Raw genomic sequence first — 19,525 nt, forward strand, 5'->3', positions numbered from 1 at the left:
GGCTAAATTAAATTGAATGACCCCCCCACACACAGGGTTTCTCTGAGTAGCTTTGGCACCTTTCCTGGAACTCGCTCTGTAGCCCAGGCTGGCCTTGAACTCACAGAGATCCACCTGCCTCTGCCTCCCGAGTGCTGGGATTGAAGGTGTGCACCACCACCGCCCGGCTGAATTATTATTTTCTAATATGGGGTAATCTATGCCCAGATTCTCCTAGACCCTGGAGACATGTTACAAGCATATATACAGAAAACCTAGTTAGATTGCAAGTACTCTGGGAGGCACTTAATTCACCCAAAGCCACAGCTTATAAATCAAAGAACTAAGGTGTAAGTTCAGGCCAGATGGACTACTCTACAGCCTTTTGTGCTGTATTATTCAGTTACTGAGGTAATTAAAAATGGACTACTCTTTATGAACCAGGCTCTGTGTTAACATTATCTCAATGATAATGAGATAGCACACTTCTGTAATTTCCAGACTTGGAAGACTGAGGCAGGAGAGGAGAGTTTAAAGCTAGCCTGGGCTATATAGCAGTTCCTGCCTTAAAAAACCAAATTGTCTCAACTCATCATTACAGCAATGCTATGTAAAAATCTCTAGCTGTGAAAGATTTTCAGTTAAAAAAATCCAAATACTTTAGGGAGAATGTTTGAAAAGAGTCGAAAGGCGGTTTGCTCGCCCTTCTACTAGCTGCTTCTCACCCCTCGGACATCACTTCCACTTGTGGCCACTCTACTGTCCTTGATTTAACCCTCTGTTTGCTGGAGTGTGTTTGCCTTACACAATTTAGTTAACTAAAAGATGAAGCTGGGCTATGTGTGATCAAGTGGGGTTTATTATGGACAAGTGGTAGAAAACAAGGCTAGTGCTACCCATAGGGAAGTTCCTGGAGTCATATGTAGAGAGACCGTTATTAAAAGTTTGCTTTATTTTTCTGTGGAGTCAAGTGCTAGTTATTAATTACAGTTAGGTTTCTTTTTCAATCTTTTCAGACGTTACCAGAAGATAGTATCACCTTATCAATAATTAAATAAACTAGGTTCCAATGTTTCTGTCCACATCTGGATTGTTCAGGTGATCAGGAACTCTTGATTCCTTTAGCTTTGAGTTCTTCATTATATCTAGAAAGGAAACAGAAAGACAGATCATGACCAATAAAAAGGGAATGGGAAGCACATTCCACTTCTTTCCCATTGTCAAATGGCTACATAACTATAAATGTAATCTTCTAAGGAACTTCAGATAGAAACAGGCAGCAGGAAAAGAGACACCTAAAGAGTTCATTTGCGGCCGGGCGGTGGTGGCGCATGCCTTTAATCCCAGCACTTGGGAGGCAGAGCCAGGCGGATCTCTGTGAGTTCGAGGCCAGCCTGGGCTACCAAGTGAGTTCCAGGAAAAGGCGCAAAGCTACACAGAGAAACCCTGTCTCGAAAAACCAAAAAAAAAAAAAAAAAAAAAGAGTTCATTTGCCTTCACTGTGTTTCAGATCTCAACTGCCGAAGTTCTAACTGCTGATATGACGAAAATTTCCTATATAAAAATGTAATTTTTAATTTTAAAGAAAACACACACACACACACACACACACACACACACACACACACACACACACACACACACGATGGGCCGTGGTGGTATACCCCTTTAATCCCAGTACATGGATCTCTGAGTTTGAAGTCAACATGGTCTACAGAGGGAGTTCTATCTAAGACACCTAGGGCTACATAGAGAAACTCTGTCTTGAAAAACAAAACAATGAAAAAAATCAAAGGAAAAAAATCCAGTGCTGGGGGGGTCCAATCCAGGGGCTTACACATGCTAGGCAATCATTGAACCTCTAAGTCACACCCACTACCTATTTTCATTATTTAAAACAAAAAATTATTTGTGTGTGTATCTGAGTGTGTGATTGTGTGTGTGTGGTGGCTTCTAGAGAGACCAGAAGACCATTCTAGATTTCCTGGGACTTGGAGTTGTAGGCAATTGTAAGCTACCTGAAGTGTGTGCTGGGAATCAAATTTCAGTCTCCAGTAAGAGCAGTTGGCATGCCTAACAGCTGTGCTATCCTCCAGTCCTCTAGGTTCAACCTCGAATGCCCCATGGCTAATGTATTTATATAAAATTGGCAAAATGTGATCAACTACAATGTTTCATTTTATACTCACAAAGCATCTAAACAAAACCAAGTGGGAATGGGTTCTTGATTGATTACTAGAAGTAAAAAAAAAAAAACAACAACTTTCTCCCACTGATAGACTAATAGGTTATAAACACTTAAAGTTTATGTAAACGTAAGTTTCCTCAGTTCTCATTAATCCAGAGAAGACTCAACTATAGAGCTAGTCTTTATTCTATATAATCCTTTAGACTTCATTAACTTTTTATTTTTTTTGTTTATAACAGCAGAAAAATCACATAAGCAATATGAAGCTTATCATACTTCTTAGATTTCTTGAAAAACAGACTTCAAATATTTGATTGTAACACCACTATTTGTCATGACAATATTAACCTTTTTTTGTATATGTGTAGTACATACGTGTGTGCTTGCTTGTGTGTATGAGACAGAGGTCAGTGACAGGTATTGTCCTCAATTGTTTTCCACCTTTTTTTCTTTTTTGGAGACAGTCTCTCACTGAATCTGAAACTCCCTAGTTTGGGAAGACTGACTGTCCAGCAAGCTACAGGGTCCTCTTATCTCTGCCTCCTCAGCACTAGGATTAGAGGTGTGAACCACCAAGCCTGGCTTTCCCCACTTCCTTAAAAAAATGAATACTCTTAACTGCTGATCCATCTTCTCAGCCCAGTGTTAACTACTGAGTAAACAGTTTTTAAAAACTTTCCAGTGTTCATGGAATACCTCACTCCAAATGTTATTCCTAATACTATACCCTATACATTTAAAGCTCACTTATTACACATGGTTGAAAGCAGGTGATAAAAAGCAGATGCTGGAAATTACTTAGTAAATCGTGAGTTTTATATGTTGTGATGGTAGTCTGAATGAGGGCTGGCTTTGAGATTTCATTGGTATGCTCCACTTCCTGTTCTCTCCCTGCTTCCTATATGCGGATGAAAATGTGATCAACCAGCTTCCTGTTCCTGCAGCTATGCTTTCCCTAACTATTGCCACGCCTTTCCTGCCATCATCGACTCTGTTCTTCTGGAACCATAATCCAAATAAACATGCTCTTCTTTACGTTGCTTTTGGTCATGGTATTTTATTACAGCAACAGAAAATTAATTAATGCAGTTGTCATAGAGAGGGAGGGAGGAGGAGGGAGGAGAGAGAGAGGAGAGAGAGAACCATGAAAGATGAGAACCCACTTAGACAATAAAATGTTGAATCTAAAATCTAGATAACATAAGCTCAGCCACTTTTAACTTATTTGTTGTAACTTACCAGACTTTGATAGAAATGATACATTTCTACTTCATACACAATTTTGTCAATATTATATGTGAATTACAAACACACATGTACACAATCACACACACAACACACACACACACACACACACACACACACAGCCATCTAGGTAGCTTCTGAACCAGTTCTACTACACTTTGGTAGTAGGCTTACCTCCAAATACGAAACAGCTGAGAGGCTCCTGCTGACCCCACAAAGAAATTAACAGCAAACAAACTCCAATTTTTTGGTATAATTACAAGTGAGTACCTTGACCAAATAAACCCTGTTGAAACAAAGCATTTTTTAAGGGCACAGACTTTTCTAGAATAATGTATTTTAATATTAATATTAGAGCAAGGTTAACTATGAATAAGGCTATGACAATAATAACACAGGATGAAGGACAAAGAAATGCGGTACTATGAGTCTTAAAAAGTACCTTTAAATTGTATTATATAAAATTATATTTATATAATTATTATATATGTCATAAAAATTCTCATGATATAATTTTTCGGTATTATATAAATTCCCAGTTCTTACATTAAAGGGAGACTTTGCTAGAAACCAATGAACATTAATTAACTATACCATCTTCCCACTTATAAAAGTGTGTTTATGTAAAAACCTGAAAAGCAAAACCTCAAGCAGATACTTATTCCCAATAACCTTTCTGCCTAAGCTATCCATAATGCAGTAATTCCCTAGAGATGGATAAGTAAATATGTATGCAGACATTTGCAGAGTAAAATCATTAAATGAACATAAAACTAAACAGTTTGGTTGTACACCTAGCCTTTAAAGGCTAAGTCATCTCTTCAGCTAGTATGTGGTTATTGTATAGCAATCTCTTTCAGGATAAAAGGGTCTATCTTGGAAGGAAGTTTGTTAAGACTCAGGATGTTCCTTTTGTTATTGTTGTTGGGAGGGGAAACATGGTGGGGGGCTGATTAAAACATATTATATGCATGTATGAAATTCTCAGTATAAACAAATAAAAGACTCAGATTGATCTGAAGAGAAGCTAGTTAAAACTCAAGAAGTAAATTCAAAAGTATCAAGAAGTTCCTAAAACTCACCAGAGGCACCCAGTCCCTCTCTTCAAGTTTATATAAACAGTAAACAAGGCTGAGAGCGCCTCTGTGATAAGCTAAGCTGCCTGGAAGACATTAGACCAACAGAGCTTAGAAGAAACATTGTCTAACCTATCAAGCTGCTTGCAGGTTGTGCAGTGAGCTTGTGTACTTGAGAGGGAGGGAGGAGGAGGGAGGAGAGAGAGAACCATGAAAGATGAGAACCCACTTAGACAATAAAATGTTGAATCTAAAATCTAGATAACATAAGCTGAATCTAAAATCTAGATAACATAAGCTCAGCCACTTTTAACTTATTTGTTGTAACTTACCAGACTTTGATAGAAATGATACATTCTGCTGGGGCAGGTTTTCAGTGAGGCTGCTATCTGAGTAATTTCTGGTCCTCTAAGTAATCTCTGAACCCCTACTTCTGTAAGCAACTCCAAGAAACTCACTGGTTCACCAAGCTGAACTTTGGTGGTATCAGCTCCTTAGCTGTAGCGAGTAGACATTTTCTCATCCCTCCTCAGGAATAGTGTTCTACAACAGTGGAATATGGAAGCTTTTAATTTACCTGTAGCCATCAGTACGGTGGATTGAGCTGTGCTGAGTTTCTCTGCAGGTCTGGCCATGTCAGCTAACCCTGCACACACCAATCCCTGCAAACACACATTTAAGACATGGGGATAGGGCATAAAGGGAGGCATAATGATTTTAAATTTTAAATTAGACATAAAGTATTTGTGAATTTCCACATGAGAGCTATACTCATAATATTGTCCATAACATTAAAAACTTTCAGAGCATAACAAAAAGCTACAACAAATTCTCCTTTTATGTTTTCTATCAATATTCTTTGGTTTTTTTTAAAAGAAGTACCAGGAAAGTTACTGATAATTTTAGCTTGTTAGATGATTTTTCCTTATTTTCAAAGGTGCCTTTACCCACTGAGCTCTTATTGGCCCTAGATGATTTTTCTTTAACATTAAAGCACACATGGCCATATATTCCTTGTTGTGTGTTTTTAAAGATTTATTTTTATTTTCTATGTGTATGAGCATTTTGCCTGCATATATATGTGTACCATCTGTGTGCAGTGTCCACGGAGGCCATACGAGGGCATTGGAACCCTTGCTCCTGGAGTTAAAGTGGGCAGCGAGGCATCATGTAGATGCTGGGAACTGATCTAGGTATCTATAAGAGCAGCAATGCTCTAGAGCACTGAGCATCTCTCCAGCCCATTCCTACTCCTGCTGTGCTTTCAGTGTCTCTTATAGAGTCCCCCACACATACCCTAACGTCAGCATCACTCAGAAAGCGTGGTACTGAGCTGGGACTGGCTCCTATAGCCTTGCAATCCAAGATATTTGGAGGCTAAGGGAAGGAGGATCACAGGTTTAAGGCCATTCTCAACTACAAAGTGATTTCAAAGGTCAGCAGAGGTATCTTAATGAAGTCCTATTCCAAAATAAAAACGAGAGCTGAGGATCAAAAGTTCAAGGCAATCTGGGTAATTTAGTGAGACTATGTCTCAAAACAAAAGGTAAAAAAGAGGGTGAGGATATAACTCCATGATAGAGCTTTTGTGCTATCCATGCAAGAGGCCAGAAACAAAAACAAAACAAAACACAATTTAAAAACCCAAACCAGCTGGGCAGTGGTGGCGCACACCTTTAGGCTCAGCAATTGGGAGGCAGAGGCAGGCGGATCTCTATGAGTTCGAGGCCAGCCTGGGCTACTGAGTGAGTTCCAGGACAGGCACCAAAACTACACAGAGAAACCTTGTCTTGAAAAACCAACCAACCAACCAACCAACCAACCAACCAACCAACCAACCAAATAAACAACCCAAACAACCCAAAAACAACAAACAAACAAAAAACCCAACAACAACAAAAAACAAAATAATAACAATAACAGCAAAAAACCCAAAACAAAGCACCTGGTAACTTTAAGATTACACCCAACTATGTAACTGCTCCTTGTTATTTAGTTTATGCACTGACTAACACAAAGCACATGAACTGCTGAAATTTAACTTGCACAATAGTAGTATGTTAAGCTGGGGATGCACTTCAGTGCAGTACACCACTTGCCTAGCATATGCAGACCCTGAGAGCAATCCATACTGCAAATCAATTAAAAAAAAAAAAAAAGGAACTATGGCTGTTTAAAGATCTTCAGGAGGCTAAGGGTCCATTATGATGTTTGCAGAGGAGAAAGAAGAAAAACGGGAGACAAATGCTATAGATGATAAGGACTCTGTCCAGCATGTATTATTCCTGCAACTGACCCCTGTGCCTTGCTCTAAAAGCCCTTTTTTAAAAAAAAATTATGAATCTCTATGTAGAATGGGCTACCTTCCAACTGACCTGACTCCTCTGAGTGTTGGGATTAAAGGTGTGTGCTACCATAACCATGCTAAAAACCTTTTATGTCTGATTTTCTAACAGTAGCACAAAAGCCTCCCTGTTTTCCAAAGTACCAGTCTTTGAATAAATCTAATTTCCCTTCCACCACGTCTTAGCTCCTACAGTACTGGCTTTCAAGCAGCAAGCAGCCAGACCTGCACCCAGCAACACAATGAGTATTATTCAGCTACAAAACAAAGCAAATTCAAATATGCAGTAAACCGGAGGACTCGTTCAGTGAAATAAACATTGCATGATTCCATGGGACTGGAGAGATGGTTTAACAGTTAAGCGTGCTTGTTTGCTCTTGCAGAGGACCAGAGTTAGGTTCCTAGCACCAATGCTGGGCAGTTCACAGATGTCTCTAACTAACTCCAGCTTCAGGAAATCTGTCACCCCCTTTTGGCCTCCTCAGGTACCAGCAACATGTGCAAATAGTGCACACAGACACAGACATAAATAAATCTTTAAAAAACATTGCATGATTTCACTTCCATGAGGTACCTAGAACAGCCAAATTCATAGAAATTGGCTAACTAACAAGTAGAATGCTATTTTAAGAGAAAGAAGCAGTATGTAGGAGTGTGTAATGGTCCTCAAGTCTCCAAGATATAAAGCAGATTAGCTATATGATAATGCACTGAGCACTACCCAGATGTATATTTAAAATACAAAAGCAAAAATGGTTAAGATGGTAATTTTATATGAATTCTGTCATATTAAAAGAGTTTACAGACCAGCAGTTTTCAACTTAGAGGACACCAGAATCACCTGCAGAGGTTATTAAAACACAGCTTACTGGGCTCTATCCCTGGAGTTTTTCAGATTAAGTAGACCTGTGATGGGGACTGAAGATCTGCATTTGTCAAAGTTCCAAACAGATCCTTTTCAGTGATTTGCCACAAACAGTCACTAGAATGGATATATATTATCCATTCTATATATGTACATATATACATATAAAATATATAAAAGTAATAATCTTGGAGCCAAAAAGCCATAGGCTCTATCATTTACACCAAATGCTTTTATGTAATATATGTATTAGACAGAGTCATTACTTAGGCTGGCCTCAAATTCTATACATGGCCAGTAGAGAGACTTAAACCCCTTGATCTTCCTATCTCTGCCATCAAAGTACTGAATAAGAGGCTGTACCACCATGTGTAGCTCTGTATGTTTTGTTAAAAAATGTGTATCCAGGGGTTGGGGATTTAGCTCAGTGGTAGAGCACTTGCCTAGCAAGTGTAAGGCCCTGGGTTCAGTCATCAGCTCCAAAAAGAAAAAAAAAAAAGAAAAAAGAAATGTGTATCCAGAGGCCCTTTCTGATAAACAGAATTCAGATAAACTAAGGTAGCTAGTATATCCTTCATAAGATTTATCTCAAATTAGTAAATTTCTATTAAGAAATTAATTATTTTAAGTAACTCCTGTTAAAACTTAAGACTTACCCATTTCATTATTGGAGCCCAGAAAAAAACTGTTCTGGGGCCTGAAAAATAAAAGAAAGAAAAATTCAGAAGTAATCAAATATATATGTATTCCTTTATCAGCTAACACCAAATTCTACTCTGCTTTCTATACACTTTATATTAACATTTAGAAAGGTACAAAAACACTGTAACATCAATCTTTCATGTGTCTTTCTGATATTATTGCCCACTACTAGTATTTATCACATTAAAAATAAGCTAAGGTGAGCCAGGTGTTATGGCACAGTCTTTTGTAATCCCAGCACTCAGGAGGCATAGGCAGGCTCATCTCGGAGGAGGAGGCTAGATGAGTCTACAGAGCTAGTTGCAGGATAACCACTCCAGTAGTTAAGAGCACATGCTATTCCCAGAGGACCTAAGTTCAGTTCAGTGGCTCACAACCACCTGCAACTCCTGCTCCAGGGGATCTGATGTCCTCCTGTGACCTCTGCAGGCACTGCACTCTTGTATAAATACTCTATACTGACATACACATATACACATAAATAATAATAAATCTTAAAAGAACAATGGAGATGGTTCTGGAAATCTTTCCCAGTGCTTTGATTTGAACAAGGAACTTAATTTTAGTTTGGTCACAGACAATCTTTAGAGGAAATAGCAAATCATAAAATTTTAGTAACATAAGCTTTAGTAAGGTTCATTCAATTTATTAACAACTGTAGCCATAAATGACAATTCATTGTATGCACCCTATTAAAAGTTCTTGTAAAAATTCTGTATATTCTATTTTATTTAATATATTTCAACATATACATATATTATACATTATTTTACATACACATATACACACCCTTTAACATCTGTTTTTTGAGACAGAATCTCAAAAGTTCCTTAGTAGCAAGGTCCTCATTTTAGTCAGTCTGGTATGTCCCTGCTTTAAAATGTTATTTTTTTGTTTGTTGGTTGGTTGGTTTGTTTGTTTTTCGAGACAGGGTTTCTCTTGTGTAGCTTTGGAGCCTGTCCTGGAACTCACTCTGTAGCCCAGGGTGGCCTTGAACTCACAGAGATCCGCCTGCCTCTGCCTCCCGTGTGGGAGTGCTGGGATTAAGGGCGTGTGCCACCACCACATACCTAAAATGTTAAATAAATATCTGAAATATCTGAAATGAATTTTGATCTGGGTGAGGTGACTCATACCTATAATCTCACCACTTGAGAGGCTGAAGTAGGAGTATTGCTGTGAGTTCATGGCTAGCCTGGGCTACACAGAAAGAGCCTTTCTCAAAAACAAAGAAAGAAAAGAATTGCTTTTCTTAGATAGATAACCTAGAATCTGAGAAGCATGACTTTCAGAGAAGCTGTAAGATGCATTCAAGCTGAGCATCCAGTGAGCCCCATAGACAAACAATTCTTTTTACTTCCAGAGGACACTGTGAGGTGAGAGACAGATTTTGTCAGGGGAATTTAAAATGTAACTAAACCTGCCAAGTTTAGAACATATCAGAATACTCAATATTATATATGTGCTTATATACATGTGATCAACAAAATACATTTCCTTCTTTTTTCTCTTTTTGAGACATGTTCTTGCTAAAGTGTAGCTCAGACTGGCCTGGAACTAATGGTAAGATTGTACAGGCATGTCCCACTATTCCTGGAATCCTTATATCATTATGTAAACATTATGCAATCTAATATAAAAGTGATTTATAAAAGCAAATTCAAGAAGGTTAAAAACTCTGATTATGCCCATGTCCATTACTACTGCCTTAATAGTCTACTTTACTTTGCAACCATAATTCTTTTTTCTTTTCTTTTTTTTTGAGACAGGGTTTCTCTGTGTAGTTTTGGTGCCTGTCCTGGATCTCGCTCTGTAGCCCAGGCTGGCCTTGAACTCAAAAATCTGCCTGCCTCTGCCTCCGAGTGCTGGGATTAAAGGTGTCACAACCATAATTCTTTAAGACAGGGTCTTACTATGTAGAGCTGGTTAGCCTGGAATTTGTTATATTGACCAGGCTATCTTTGAACTCACAGAGATCCATCAGCTCCTTTGAAGCTACAGTTACAGGAAGCTGTAAGCTGTTTGATGTGGGTGCTAAGAACAGATTTCAGGTTCTCCAGAAGAGCAGCAAGTGCTCTTAACTGCTGAACCATCTTTCCAGCACTCAATAATTTTTATTATCAAATATTTTCACAATGTAATCCAAGGATATATGAATTTGGTACTTACATGCTGAGGAATGAAGGTAAAAAAAATATTCAAAATCTCTTTCTGTAATTAAATCATTATATTTCTATAAGAGCTTTGCACTTTGTATGTACAATAAAATGCAATTTATAACATAAAACAGTCTTATATCTGAGTAAGGTTTTTCAAGAAGTGTTTCTGGCATTAGAAACACTTTAGATTAGATTCATTATGGATTTGATTTGATTTATATGAGTGATTTCCTCACATGTATGTCTGTGCACCACTTGTGTGACTGGTGCCCTAGGAGGTCAGAAGAGGGTGTTGGATTCCTGAAACTGGAGTTTCAGACAGTTGTGAGCCACTGTGTGGGTGCTGGGAATTGAAGCTGGTTCCTCTAGAAGAGCAGCCAGTGCTCTTAACAGATTTTTTTCTATTCAATTATAAGCATCAAAACTTAGAACCTTTTGATAGTTTTAATTCTCCCATCAACCATTTTAACACTGTCTACAAATTTGTTCCAAAACTTACAATATACATAGAGTAGGTGAAGGTGTATGGAAAAAAATGTAAAAATAATTTAATATGAGATACCTGAGAAAATGAAGCTTAGCATTATAATTGTACTCACAAAGACCTGATCTCTGCTGCAATCTTCTAGAGTTTGGAGACTTATTCTGAAAATGATATATAAGACTTTGATTGCAGTATAAACTACCACCATATGTGGTGTGAAGTCTTCTGTTTGAGTCTCAGCACTACACAAAAAAAGTTATACTAGACTTACCAATATCTAAATCCCTTTACTTTCATCCCTCAAAATCTTGTTTTAGGCTTCAGGTTATCACGTTAGCCTTCTTTAACATCTCCAGATTAAGCTAAATGCTCCTTTGAACACCCGAAGCAGCTCATATAGTCTATTGTCTTCCACACTGGGCTTAACTACATCCAGTATAGAAGCTTATCAAGATAGTCAAACTTTATGTTTGACCAAGAGTGGCATTGGCATTGCTTTATTCTCAAGGTCAGAATTCGTTGTTTTCTCATCTCCAGGGGCACAGGCTTCCTTCATGATAACTTCACTAGACTTTTACTACCAAAAAGTTACTCAACTCTTAGACTATGATGCCCATCCTAAACTCAGAATACAGAGTCCTGTCATTTCATTTAGAGTGAGCTGGGGAGGAGGTTCCAGTCATCATGCCAAGGTCACTGTCCTTTGTCATACATGGAAGCCCTGGATCATAGGCTGTATCAGTTTCTTAAGTTGGTTTTTGTTACTGCTTGAAACTTGTTTTCCTCACTCAGGGAAGTGTACCTTCTCAGTCTCTGGGTTAAACGGGTGTCCATATTTACTTTGAATACTTTTGGATTCTCCCAGTCTCCACCATCTCAACACTGTTTATTCTGTTGTCATCCTAAATTGTTTTCTAAGAAAGGTCCTTAGATTCTAGCTTCTCTGAAAGTTTAATGGTTAAACATTTGGGTTAATGAACAGTAAAGCTTTCCAGTAGGTTTACCTAGTAACTAATTTACTCAAATGCTCCAAGCTAGATAACAGTTTAAAAATATAACTGTACAAATGCTTACAGAACCAAACAACCAACCAAAAAACAAAACAAAAAAAATCAAAACAACCAACTAACCCTTCATTCCAAAAAAAACCTTCAAATATAAAATTAAGTGGCCAGGATTTTGGCACAAGAAAGGTATTTTAACTAGTGGAAAAAAATTAGATTTATTTAATACTTTAAGTGTTTTGCCTGTATGTATGTATGTATGTGTATCATATTCATACCTAGTGTCCATAGGGGTCAGAAGAGGGTGTCAGATTCCCGAAACTGGAGTTACGTATGGCTATGAGCTACCATCTGGGTATGGGGAACCAAACATAGTTGCTTTGTAAGAGCTGCAAATGCTCTTAACTGCTGAGACATCTCTCCAACAACAATTAGTGATAGCTTTAAATAATGAAAACAAACTTTAAATGTGTTTAATAACTTTAAGTACTAAACAGAAAAGTATCAGTAGCACATATGTTAAGACTTTCTAAATTGCTGGCTTTTTTTTTTTTGAGATGGTGTGGGGTTTGGGGACTGTTTCACTGTGTAGCCCAAAATGACTTGGAAGTCCCTAGGTAGCCCAGGCTGACCCTGAATTCACTGCTTTCTTCTGGCCTTAGTCTCCCAAGGAATAGGATTACAGATATGACCCACCACTCCCAAAACAAGGTGGCTTGCTTTTGTTTTTTTTAACTTTGCTTTTAAATTGTTAAAAAGAAAAGGAGGGCTGGGTGTGATCATACACACCTTTAATCCCAGCGTTCAGAAAGTAGAGATAGGTAGATTTTGTGAACTTGAAGGCCTTTCTGGTCTCTTCTAGACCATCAAGGACTTCATAGTGAGACCCTGTCTCTTGGGGGAGGGGGTGCACCAACCAATATAACCATAAACATTTCAAAGAAAACTTAGTTTGCTCTTTCATTTGATCTCAACTTCAAAGTATATAGCAAATAAATGCAGATATTGTGTGAATTCAGACATAGAAGCTGTCACTTGATCTAAACAAAGTTTTAGTGAGACAAAAAACAGGGTTATGTTATATACAACTATAGTTAGTCTCACAAGAAAACATAAACATAAATGATAATTATCTCTAATGTGATTATAATAACTTAATATCAGGATAATCAGAAGTATAAATAACAGTAGTTATTAATGTTTATTTTTTAATGAAATAACTAAGTGGAAAATGAATTTAAGAAATTTCAATTTAGAGCTCAACAAAAAAGAAAGCCATTATTAAAGAGAAATGTACACTCTTTTTAGACAAGGAATTAACAATTCATCTTTTTTTTCCTTAAGACTACTCTCAAAAGTAGGAAAGGCCTCAATAATTGATAATTTAGAAACACCAGACAGTATTCTATATACATTTAAAATTTTCTGCTTAAAGATAATGGAAATATAGCAAATAGCACAATAGTTTTTTCTTTTCTTTTTTTATATTACTCATCACATTTATTTAATGTGTTTGTGGGAGTGGCGCATGCACTAGACATGCACATAAAGGTCAGAGGACAACCTTTGAGAGCCAGTTTTGTCCTGCTATGTGGGTCCCAGGGGTCAAACTCCGGCTGTTAGGTGCCTTTACCGCAGAGCCATCCTGCCCAGCTCCTGTTTTTTGGTTTTGTTTTCTTGGAGCAGCTCTCATCGTCTAGTTCAAGGGATCTTGGACCAAACTGTTCAGTCCAGGCTGGTCTTGAACCTGAGGTGATCTTCCTGCCTCAGTCTCCATGGGTGGCAGGTTGGCATACCTTCCCCCTGTTCTTTCTTTTTTGGGTTTTCTGGGACAGGACCTCAGCATGTAGCTTTGAACTCCCAGAGCTCCGCCTGCCTCTTCCTTCTGAGGACTGGGCTTACAGGGGTGCACAAGCACCACGGATAGGCTGATGGACTTTTATAAACCAAATTTTATTTCCCGGTTTCTTTGGCTGTGAGGAGTTATCAATGGATAAATCAGTTCTATCCAGAACATAGGCTATATGTATGTATGATTCTTTCTATGGGGCGGGGGGGGTAGGGAGAGAGAGACTTCCTTCTTGGAAAAGCTCATGCACACATAAATTAACAAACACTGAACTGGTATTCACTGTGTCCAAAGTGAAGAATCAACTTTCTTATTGAATGCTGGAAGGTCACAAAGAAGGCCACTACCTCTTCTCATTCCTTTCACACCATTCTCTATCACACCTTCCTTTTCTCTACTTTCTAAACTCTCATCCTCTTTATCTCCTGAGTGCTGGGAGTACAGACATGACTTTCTGGGCTTGTCTGAGATCTGTTCATTCATTCTTTATGTGTAGCTCTCAGTTGGCAGAGGCAGGAGGATCAGTTTAAGGTCAGCTTTGGCTTAGCTACATAGCAAGGCCAAACTGGCCTACATGAGATTCTGCCTCAAAGCCCCCCAAACAAAACAAAAAACAAACAAAAACAAAACAAAACCCAAAAGTGCTCTCTCTGTGTGTGTATGTACATGCATATATACAGTGCAGAACTGTTACCTATGGCTGCCTTAGCATTCAGCAGCATATCAGAACTTCTCTGAGTTTAGTATGCACTGATTAACTGTGCACGTCTTTTACTTTTCAACACCCCTCTTAGTTCCATATACTATGCAAGTCCACCTGCTTGATACCACGTGGCCAACTACCCACACACATCCTTAGGGTGTGGAGGTTAGTATCTGACACCATTACTGATTGACAAAACCATTTTTATCTGTGCTAAAACTGGTTCTGACTTAACACTAAGAACATGATTATTAATACTGGTGTTTCATTTTATGTACCTCTTGGTGCATAAATTTTAAAAAAGTATGCTTTTTAAATTAGTAATGTTTTTGTCCCCAGCTGTATTCATCCATGTTCCATTATTACAATGAAATTCCTAAGGCTAGTACTTGATAATAACTTTCTGGGGTTGGGGAGATGGCTTAGTGGTTAAAGGTACTTGTTGCTTTCAGAGAGGATGGGATTTGGTTCCCAGTCCAGGGAGGCAAATCCAATGACCTCTTCTGACCTACTTGGGCACCAGGCATACACGTGGCACACAGACACACACATAAAAACTGACTAAGTCTTAAAAAAAAAAAGAACTTTCTTTTGGCTCATAAATATAATTATGTCAGGCTAAGGCCTTTTAGTGATGGCCTTTTGTTGACAGAGTCCTGAGGAAGGCAGAGCATTCTACTCAGCAAGAGAGGAAAAGGCTGTGTCAGGTATGTGTATGGTCTCTGTCCCAAAGTTACTAGGACTCAATCATAGGCCTTCACCCTAAGGAATTTATCTCATTCTAATTACTCCCCAAATGTTCTACCTCCAGTAAATTTCCAGTTACTTAATGCCTCACAATGAGGATCAATCTCAATATAGAAGGAGTTGAAGGACATTCAAACCACATCAACAACTAAGCTGTTAAGTAAACATTGTGAAACAGAACTTCAAAGTTATGCTCTGACAAGTGCCTAGAGCACAGTTATACAACTGACTTGTTTGGAGCAGTGTGCTTTATATACAGCTAGCTAGACGGTGGACTAAGTGATGTCCCCCTTATGTGAGTTGAGGAACTTGTCTAGGAATCACATTTAGTCATAGTCTGCTATTTTTCTAGAGACAGATCATTCTGTGTCATAGCACATGATATATATAAGCAGACAGATGACAAAGGCCTCAAAATTCTGGGCCACACAGCATTCTATAATATATATCTATATAAAATATGTTCTTGTTGCCTCTCTAGAAATAGTTGTCAGGGACAAAAATAAATCTAAAAATGTATAACAAGCAATATATATTTTCCAACTGTTAATATTCTAACCTTCCATAACTTTTTATTATTTATTTATTTATTATTTATTTATTTTGGTTTTTCGAGACAGGGTTTCTCTGTGTAGCTTTGCGCCTTTCCTGGAACTCACTCTGTAGACCGGGCTGGCCTCGAACTCACAGAGATCCACCTGGCTCTGCCTCCCGAGTGCTGGGATTAAAGGCGTAGGCCACCACCGCCGCCCGGCATCATAACTTTTTAAAAAGAAAGAATTCTTGTATATGAATGTAGTCTAATGCTTAGAAGGTGATTCAATTACAAATACTAATGTACAGTGGTATTCAAAGGGATTATTTTCATTCTGGGTAATAAGTAGAACAATAATCAGTGTTTTCTTAGATCTTTTTCCCCACCTCTTTGGTTTTTCGAGACAGGAGTTCTCAGTGTAGCTCTGGCTGTCCTGGAACTAACTCTGTTTAACACTAGTGAGCCAACAGTCATATTTTTCATGCTTGTTCATTTCTATATTGCTGTGCTTACAACTTTTCAATCACAAATAAGTTTTTAGTGATAGGCATATTTATGTATTATTTAAAAAATTTAATTGCTAGAGCTGTAGTTGGGTTCCATTCCCAGTACCGCATAAATAAGGAACAATGAACATGTCTGTTAACCTTAGCACTGGGTGTAGAGCTAGATGGTGGAGACAAGCAGATTCCTGGAGCTCATTGACAAGCCATCCTAGGTGAACTGATGAGCTCCAGGTTCAGTGAAAGACTTACACTTTCTGGTAAGGTGTCTGGTCCCAGTGGAACATACCTTAAACCCAGCATTTGGGAAGCAGAGGCAGGAAGAGTTCTGGTGAGTTTTAGAATAGCCAGGAGAAGGTAGTAAGATCTCGTCTTTTTTTTTTTCTTCTTCTTCTTTTTCAAGACCGGGTTTTTTTTTTTTTTTTTTTTTCTGTGTCACAGTCCTGACTGTCCTGGAACTAAAGTCACAGAGATCTGACCGTCTCTGCCTCCTGAGTGCTGAGATTAAAGGAGTGTGCCACCAAACCTGGAGCTCTAGTTTAAAAAAAATAAGACTAGCCGGGCGTGGTTGCGCACGCCTTTAATCCCAGCACTCGGAGCAGAGCAGGCGGATCTCTGTGAGTTCGAGCCAGCCTGGGCTACAAGTGAGCTCCAGGAAAGGTGCAAGCTACACAGAGAAACCTGTCTCGAAAAAACCAAAAAAAAAAAAAAAAAAAAAAAAAAAAAAAAAACAAGACTATGGCTACACAGCAAGTTCAAGGGCAACCTGAACTAGGTGGGACCTTGTCACAAAAACAAACAAACAATGACAACAACTGCCCAAACCCTTTATTTGGAAGAACATTTGTTCTGATTTGAAAAACAAATACTTTGCTACATGTCTTACAGATATTATATCATTTAATTTTCACAAGGATTCTTAATTTTAAGATATCTAAGATTTGGGGATTTCTTTAAGGCCAAGGTCATACAGTCAAGACTCAGCGCACCTCTGACTGTCTTCTAAGTTTGTGTTCCCTGTATTACACTTAAAACAGAAGTAACCCAGACTTCCGGGTGAAATGCACAAAGTACTCTTCATTCTGCAGTTGAAGTATTATAAACAGTAAGTACAGGTGGCTAAAAGCCAGGGTCTTGGAAAAGATCAACAAAGGACTACCTTCCAATTCCTTGTTAGTTTAGGTACTTTAAAACTTCTGCTCATCACTGTTCTCATGCCATGCCCTAAACACGAAGCTGGAGAGGAAGAACTGTCACAGAACTCAGTTTCTTTGTAACACCATGATCGTTACACAAACTATCCAATTCTCATCTCCTGAAAAATCTCTGCCATAAAACATAGCAAAACATAAAAATGTAAAGACTAAAAGGCAACTCCACAAACTTCATCAATAAAGTTCCTTAAAAATAAGCTTTTTTTTTGGTGGGGGGAGGGGGGAGGTCTGGGGGATGTGGGGTCGGGAGGAGGGAAGAGAGGGGGATCTGTGGTTGGTATGAAAAATGAAATAAAAAAACCTTCAAAAAAAAAAAAAAAAAAAAAAAATGAATAAAAAAATTCCTTAATAAAAATAAATAATATTGCAACTCAAAAAACCAGCTTTATAAGGGTTTTTATATTGCAGTAATGCTATTGAGTGTGAAGCTAAAGTCTATGCAGAAGTACACACCATTCTTTTATCAAACTGAACACCAGATTTAGCAACCAGCCCAAACCCCAGAGAGCTGCTTCAGCTCTTGGCAGAACCAAGCCTTTCTAGTACCAACTGCGGAATACGGACTTACCTATGTAAAGGCAAAACCCACCCAAAAATGTTAGTAACTCAATTTTTTCTACTGAGAATCAATTTTCCTGTTCGTAATCTTATGCTTGAAAGACTTCATAATATAATCAAACTTCAGTCTCCAACCAAACAAGTATTATCAATTCCCATTTTGTATTAGAAATAACCTAACTGTAGAATGATAATAAATACCTAGAGGGACAGGGGTCTTCCAGTTTCTTAAAGAATTGTTATTTTCAACTACAAGAATACTTATCCAGCACAAGTGACAGCTAACGTCCCCAAAGAATCAAGCATGTATGTTATTTTTGATTTTCACACTGAATATATTTTACAAGAATTGGGACTAGGACAAAGGTGTGGAATTCTGCCCAAGGTCACACCTTAGTAAGCGGTGGAGCAGAATTCTATACCTATCTGCCCACATAAAAAAGGCTCACATAGAACCTGGTCAGTGATTGCGTAATGACTGGTTTATACTGGATCTCTGGAGCCAGGAGTGACATTGACCGGGAAGGGGAGTGGGGGACAGTCCAATTTTGGGAAAGGCTCCCTCAGCAGGCCTTTGCCAACAGGAGCTGAAGTATGACCTTTACTCCAAACCCTCTGCTGAGATCAGACACCTATTCAGCTTTCTCACGTGCGTTAAAAATCCACGGAGGGAAAAGGGGAGTCGAATGACTGTTACATAGTGGCCCAAGACCCCTTCGTGGCAGAAGTTAAGGTTCAAGTCTAGAGGGCCAGGTCGGGGGTTTGAGCAGCGTTTAAAAGGCCGAAGGCAACCCAAGTCAACAGCGGCACCGGGTGGAGATACTCGGCTTTGGGAAGAGGCGCAAAATGAGATAAAGTGAAGGATTAGGAGAATTGATGGGTTCCCTTCAGGTGACGAGCCTGGGACTCTGAGATTCCTGCAGTAACTAAACTGTCACTGGGCCTCTAATGTCCCACTTTTGGCAGGAGAGGGACGACCTCGGTGCGAGCCGTCCAGGATTCATTACCTGCCGGGTGGTTGTATAGCGGCCTCAATTTCTCTGGCAGCAACATCTCCACTTTATCCATGAATCGGTGGTAGGCGGCCCGCAGGCCTCGGGCGCCGGCAGCTGCCATCTCGGCGGCGTCGGGATCGACAGCAGCTCGGTGGGAGCGCCGCTGCGTCCTCGTTCCTGGCTGACAACGAAGGGCGGCCCCGTCACTTTCTCTCCACCGCGCGAAGGGTCCGCCTCTGCCCTAAGGCGCCCTTCCCCCGGCTCTGCCAGCTCCGGGTGAAGCACCTAGAGGCCTGGTCCGGCGAAGGCTGGAGGGCGGAGCCTCAGCGAAAGCCCGCCCCAGCCCGCCTCCTGCCAGAGGGCGGGGGAGACGGA

The 19,525-nt window shown here is 39.2% G+C and overlaps 1 protein-coding gene across 1 annotated transcript; it reads right to left on the minus strand.

Moving 5' to 3' along the window:
• Positions 1-902: 902 nt before the first annotated feature.
• Mpc2 (mitochondrial pyruvate carrier 2) lies at positions 903-19,525 on the minus strand. Its single transcript, XM_028864383.2, has 5 exons — positions 19,163-19,525; positions 8,354-8,394; positions 5,066-5,150; positions 3,587-3,698; positions 903-1,124 (listed from the first exon to the last, which is right to left on the minus strand). The coding sequence occupies exons 1-5, from the start codon at positions 19,269-19,271 to the stop codon at positions 1,082-1,084; spliced, it is 390 nt and encodes a 129-aa protein (XP_028720216.1). The 5' UTR covers positions 19,272-19,525; the 3' UTR covers positions 903-1,081.

This window comes from Peromyscus leucopus, chromosome 15 (assembly GCF_004664715.2).
Source record: "Peromyscus leucopus breed LL Stock chromosome 15, UCI_PerLeu_2.1, whole genome shotgun sequence".
Classification (NCBI taxonomy): Eukaryota; Metazoa; Chordata; class Mammalia; order Rodentia; family Cricetidae; genus Peromyscus; species Peromyscus leucopus.

Bases quoted from the DNA above. Each gene is read 5' to 3' on its own strand.
- Mpc2 (XM_028864383.2), bottom strand. From the start codon at position 19,271: ATGGCAGCTGCCGGCGCCCGAGGCCTGCGGGCCGCCTACCACCGATTC. The intron at 8,395-19,162 runs GTAATGAATCCT...TTTATTTTTCAG, and splicing joins GCTATACAACCACCCGGCAG to GCCCCAGAACAGTTTTTTTC. The intron at 3,699-5,065 runs GTAAATTAAAAG...TTGTTTCAACAG, and splicing joins CACCGTACTGATGGCTACAG to GGTTTATTTGGTCAAGGTAC.